Source organism: Malania oleifera, chromosome 8 (genome assembly GCF_029873635.1).
Source record: "Malania oleifera isolate guangnan ecotype guangnan chromosome 8, ASM2987363v1, whole genome shotgun sequence".
Taxonomy (NCBI): Eukaryota; Viridiplantae; Streptophyta; class Magnoliopsida; order Santalales; family Ximeniaceae; genus Malania; species Malania oleifera.
In genome coordinates, this window is record NC_080424.1 from 32697553 (window position 1) to 32704334 (window position 6782).

General features: G+C 38.8%; 1 protein-coding gene across 1 annotated transcript; it reads right to left on the reverse strand.

Annotated features, from left to right (window-relative positions):
• Positions 1–442: 442 nt before the first annotated feature.
• Positions 443–1249, reverse strand: LOC131162635 (uncharacterized). Its single transcript, XM_058119244.1, has 2 exons — positions 991–1249; positions 443–816 (listed from the first exon to the last, which is right to left on the reverse strand). Exons 1-2 carry the CDS (start codon positions 1247–1249, stop codon positions 443–445), a joined length of 633 nt encoding a protein of 210 aa, XP_057975227.1.
• Between the last annotated feature and the right edge of the window lie 5533 nt (positions 1250–6782).

Genomic DNA, 6782 nt, shown 5'->3' on the forward strand with positions numbered 1-6782 from the left:
TAGTCCTCTCAGACTACCCATCCATCCATGGGTGAAACGCGGTACTAAAAGTAATTTGAGATCCCAAGGCATCCTGTGAACTTTTCAAGAACCGAGAGGCGAATCGTGGATCTCGATCAGAAACAATGGAAACTGGGATGCAATGAAGTCATACAATCTCCTGCACATAAAGTTTTGCTAGCCTATTCATAGAATGACTAATTCTTATTGGAACAAAGTGCACAATCTACATCAGCCGATCCATTATTACCCAGATGGCGTTCTATTCATGCACCGTTGAAGGCAACCCTGATACGAAGTCCATCGAGATATGCTCGCACTTCCACTTAGGGATATCAAGTGGCTGAAGTGGTCCCTCTAGCCTCTGGTGCTCTGCTTTTACCTGCTGACATGTTAGACACTATTCCACGAATCTAGCAATCTCCCTCTTTATGTTACTTTACTAGAACAATTCTTGCAGATCTTTATACATTTTCGTGCTTCCAAGATGAACAATATAAAGAGAGCGATGAGTCTCCTCCAGAATCGTCTTTTTAATCTCCGCATCATCAGGCACACACAATCTAACATGAAATGTGAGAACTCCATCCTCAGAAACATTGAAGTTTGGTTGCTGCTCACTCATTACTTTCTCCACAATTTCCATCAACTCCACGTCTCTTATCTGAGCGGCTTTAATTTTCTCCTGTAAGGTTGGCTGGATAATTAGACTAGTTATAGTCGCCTGGTGATTTTCTTCCATTAATTCCACACCCAACCTTTCCAGGTCCATCTCAATCTTATGCTGAACCACAATTGCTGAGACTGATGCAGGCACTGACTTCCGACTCAAAGCATCAGCTACCACATTAGCTTTTCCTGAGTGGGAACTAATGGTACAGTCGTAGTCCTTTATTAATTCCAGTCATCTCCGCTACCTCATGTTTAACTCTTTCTGAGTGAAAAAGTAGTTAAGACTTTTGTGGTTGGTGAAGATCTTGCACCTCTCACCGTATAGGTAATGCAACCAGATTTTTAACGCAAACACCACCGCTGTCAGCTCCAAGTCATACGTTGGGTAGTTCTTCTCGTACTCCTTGAGTTGGCGAGAAGCGTATATGATAACCTTTCCATGCTGCATCAAGACACACCTGAGCTTTTTCTGCGATGCGTCACTATAGATCACGTAACCACAATCCTCTAATGGAATGATCAACACTGCAACTGTGACTAACCGCTGCTTAACAATTCCTGAAAACTCTGCTCGCATTCCCAGGTCCACTCAAACTTACTGTTGGAATTTGTGTATTCCCAAGAGGCGGGGTGAATTAGGTATTTAAAAAATTTCTTCCTCGTTCTAATTAACCAGAAGCAGTAATACACAACCTTGGGTATGTCTATTATCCCATCACACTTGGGTAACTAACTGAGCAAAGTATTTAAACATTTAAAGTTGCTCATATTTATCATCATTCACATATTAAAAACATAAACATTCAAGTGTAGACAATATTGCGAAAATTAAATCAGGCACAAGAGGTGTTTAGGGGTTCGGCCAAGCTGCCTACGACCCGCCTTGCTCTCAAGCCCGAGGATTACACTAATGCTCACTTAACGGGTGAGGCGGCACCGATTACAAATAGGTCAATTACCAAGGTTTGACCTCACCTTACAATCTATCCTTACGGGCTACATAACACCCTCTCAGCCTTACTTGTAATACAACAGATGATAACATTTTTGCGTACAATTCCTAATGCTTTCTGAATACACAAGCAGATTGTACCACTATTCCACATGCCAATAATTAATGCACTTCAAAGATAGATCTATAGCTCGTGAAGATGCAGGAACCTACTCTCAAGATATTATCAATATGCAATCAACGTGTGAGAAGGTGGTGCTACACAATAATCTTTGAAACCATGTACTCCAATATATCAATCACAAATAAGTTCAACGATTTTAAAAAGAAGAACAAATATCTCAAAAGGATTTTCAAAAACTTTACGCACAAGAGATCTTTTATAAACCACTTGTCAAAAAAAAAGAAAAAAAAAACAATTGCTTCACAAACAAGAAAGCTAAGAATCTTGCAATCAGATCAAGATCACAATTAGCAAGATTTTTTCCCCACACAATAATTTATAAACAAATCTAATGGTTACAATTTTTGGCTTAACTTTCTTTAGAAAATCACAATCAATGCAACAATGAGAGTTTTAAGCAGTGTAGGATGATTTAGAGTACTCTCACTCAATAGTTTCGCAAAAGAATATCAAATGATGAGTAATTTGGCTTTGAGTATGAAAGGAGCCTAAAAATTTAGAGGATCTTTTCTTAATCAGAAAACTCCCTAATCTATCTTTAGCTTGCAAATGAGTTCATATATATAGAATAAATGGCCCAAAAGATTTTGACGCACTTTGGGACTCAGGGGTGTTGGATGGTGTGTATCCCTAGAGCGTGGGGGGGTGATTGGGTTTTAAACTTTTCACTAATTTGAAAAATTACAAACACCAATTCACCACATCTCATATCCCATTCACTTGTCACGCGATAGTAAAAATAATTTTAAACGTGAAAGCAACTACACTTGTGCAGTATCTTATTTAAATCAAATGTGTGTACACAAATAATTTTAACATTAAATAAAAATTCATACACATGCTAAAATTAAAGTGCGAGAATTTAAATAAGATAAAAAGAGTGACACCATATTTGTTATCGAGGTTCGGCCAAACCAGCCTACGTCCCCGCCTTGAGCATACCCCCGAAGGATTCCATTATACCTGCTCACTTAATCGGTCGGAGCAAAAGCCTTTTATATCCTCTCCTTACAAGGCGAGGAAAAGTTCAACTCAATTACTAGGTTGAGCCGAACTAGTCTCACTTACGGGGCTAAGACTCTCCAGTTCAATTCCGTGCTGAATCGAACCAGTCTCACTTCCGGGGCTGAGACTCCCCAGTTCAATTCCAGGCTAAAACAAACTGTTACAATAAAAACCTTTTTGTATATATGAAAAAGCTTCTAAATACAAGCATGGATGTACACACTAAGCTCATAAAAATACACACTCCAATGATATGAAATAATGCTCAGGGGAGTAAGGGTGTTTAACTATATTTAAACCCTAATAAAAAGTTTTCTCCAAGAAGATATTTCAATAATAATAGGAGAACCTAGGGTTTTGCTCTTCCAATGTTTTTGCCAATAGAATGGGGGTAAGAAAATGAGTACTATAGTTCCCAACAAAGATTTATGCTATAAGAACTACTTGGCGATCTAGGAGTTAGCCCCAGAAATATTTGTGTCAACAAACAATTTTCTCCCAAATATTTATAAAAGAATTAATTAGGAAACCCAAAGCTATACTCTAAAAAGATTTCAAATAGAATAAGTGGAGTAAGCATGTAAATAAATAGCCCAAAATAAATACACCTTTCAAGAGGAATTTTGAATGCAAGAGTGGAAAGAGTTGGGAGTTTTTGTATACATTTGGCCTCAAAAGAATAATTTAAACAATAAAAAACATTTTGGGGGAACTTTGATTAACAATGGACAAGAGGGAAAATTTGGGTTAATCAAAGTTGCTAATCTGAGTTATGGAGAGGGTATTTATAGATTTCCCAAAAATATAATCGTTCAGGCCACATATGAAATTTTTATAAATGTTTTAATAAATTTTAATACAATTAACCCCGTTTAAATATTTTAACCATGGTAAAAATATTGGGGCAACCCAAGAGCACCAATCAACCAAAGCAAGGTTCGGTTGACCAAGTTGTGCACGTTTGGTCGACCGAGTAAGAAATGAACTAAAAGTTCGATCAACCAATCAATGAGGTTTCAGGGCGATTTTTCTTTTCTGCTCGATTCGGTCGATCGGGAGCTTTTGAACTAACTAGTTCAGTCGACCACACCATTGAGTTCCCACACATGGGAACTCGATCGACTAGGGTGTTGGCTTAAGAATTTGGCTCGGTCGACCGTATGGTCAAAGTGTTGACTCAGAGGGAATTTGGTCGACCGGGTAAGAATGAACTAGTATGTTCGGTTGATCGGGCAGTGGTCAAAGTGTTGACCCAGTCTCGATTCGGTCGACCGAGAGATATTGTACTTGTGTAGTACGGTTGACCGAATATACAACTTAAGTGCATTTCAATTCTATTTAATTATATAATCAGCCTTTCCATATGATCATATATATGCATGTATGAGTGTCTTAGGGTCATTCTAGGCCTTTTTTAGGACACCAAAAAAATCTGGCGTCGGTCGACCTCCCTAAGGTCATTCGGTTCCCTATGGTCAAGTTACGGTCATCTGAGCATATAATCCATATCATGCAGATGCATGCATTATTACAAACTAGAGATATATAAAAAATTAAATGTAATTACATAAAATAAACATCTTCTTCATCTTTTTGCTCTTCTGACTTTATGGAATGCACTTGATCATATAATCTTTAAGTCCTGCAAGCTTCCATAGCCGTTTTCTTATGTGTGTGTTAAATTAATGAACATGTTCACATGCTAAATAGAAACATGAGCTTTGTCAACATCAAAACAGGGATCGAATTCAAAAAGTCAATAAGGGGAATTATTAAAATTGTTTTAGACATGTTTAATCAAAATAACCTTGATTTACTCTTAATTACCCGTTATAAAATTTTGGCCAACTCGAGAGTTTCGATCGACCGTACTAAGGGTTCGGTCGACCACTTTATGAGTTTTGGTCGATTGTGGAGTTTTTCAACAGAGAATATGGTCGACCGTATTAAGGCGACTTTGAACCATTTTTAGTTCGATCGACCAAGGCAGGTTCGGTCACAGGTTTGGTCGACTGTATTCAAATGAACTAAAAAATTTAGTCGACTGAGTGTACGGGGTGTCAGACAGGTGTCAGTTCGGTCGACCATGGAAGGCAAGTTCATTTCAAGATGGTCGACCGAGTAGTCAACATGTTAACTCTGGTAAGTTTGGTTGACCGAAGCTTCTATATAGCTTCTGGTTCAGTCGACTAAAATGACTTAAAGAATGCATTTAAGTTCTGATTTTCATTTGAAGTCACCCTTATTCATATAATATAACTTTTGAGTTATAAGAGACTTTTCATGTTATGTTTTAGGGACCTAAAGTCAATCTATGACCTTGAGCATTAAGTCCAAAAAATCCGACGTAATCCTAACAGTTCTGTGGTTCCCTATGGTCATTGAGCTTATTTGTCCTATCATGCATGCAGTGCATTAGTTATTATAGACCTTTGATAATAATTACAAACCCTTGATAAAAAAAATACAACTTAAAACAAAAATCATTCTTCATGCGCTGCTCCTTTACAATTCCATGGATTATATCGGGTTATGCTCGTTTAGGTGCTCTTTATGGCTTCCAAATTGCATCATCATCTGTGGTAACTAAAACATAAACATGATCAAATATTCAAAGCACATAGATGAGATATTATGGTTTGTCATAATCAAAACAGGGATCTGACCAAAAAGTAAACACTTACTTTTCTTTCTCGTAAGCTGCGTCAAAGGACCCGACAATCTAGAAAAACTCTCGACGAATCGACGATAGTGTCTCGCCAGACCCAAGAAACTTCTATTCTCATGCACGTTCTTCGGTCTTGCCCAGTTAACTACCGCCTCCACTTTACTCGGATCCACTGAAATCCCCTTCTTGGACACTACATGTCCCAGAAATGCAACCTGCTCCAGCCAGAATTCGCATTTCTTGAATTTAGCAAAAAACTTCTTCTCTTTGAGTACCTAAAGAACCAATCTCAAAAGAGCTTCATGTTCTGCTAGACTCCTCGAATAAACCAGGATGTCATCGATAAACACCACCACGAATCGATCTAGGTACTCATGGAAAACCCTGTTCATCAGGTCCATGAATGTCGCAGACGCATTCGTCAATTCGAACGGCATCACCAAGAACTCGTAATGGACATACCGGGTCTGAAATGCAGTCTTTGGTACATCCCCTAATTTCACCCTCAACTGATGATATTCATATCATAGATCAATCTTGGAGAAAACCTGTGTGCCCTTTAGCTGATCAAACATATCGTCTATACAGGGTAACAGGTATTTATTCTTCACTATCACCTTATTAATCTCCTAGTAGTCAATGCACATCCTCATTGACCCATCCTTCTTCTTTACGAACAACACCGGCGCTCCCTAGGGTGATACGCTCAATCTGATGAAACCCTTATCCAGAAGTTCCTGTAACTGCTCTTTTAACTCCTTTAGTTCAGCCAGCGCCATTCTATATAAAGCTTTAGAAATGGGTGTCGTCCCTAGAGCTAACTCAATGGAAAATTCTACCTCGTGGTCAACAAGTAATCCTAGTAAGTCCTCTGGAAAGATATCCGAGAACTCCCTTATCATTGGGATATTCTCCAGCTTCAGTCCTTACTTTGGTGCTTCTTTCACATATGCAAGATACTCGTGGCAGCCCTCTCAAATCAACCTCTTTGCCTGAATCGTTGAAAGGATCTATGGTGTAGAACACACATGTGACCCAATGAATTTGAACTCTTACTCCCCTGGAGGTCTGAACACTACCTCCTTTCTGTGGCAATCAACGCTTGTGTAGCTAGATGCTAGCCAATCCATCCCCAAAATGACATCAAACACATACATGTAAAAAACAATTAGGCTAGCAGGCAACATCCTCCACTGAATCTCCACTGGGTAGCCTTTGATCACCTTACTACATACCACAACTGACCCCATTGGCAAGACCACCCCTAACTCGGCATCTAACAACTAAGTCTCTGCCCCATA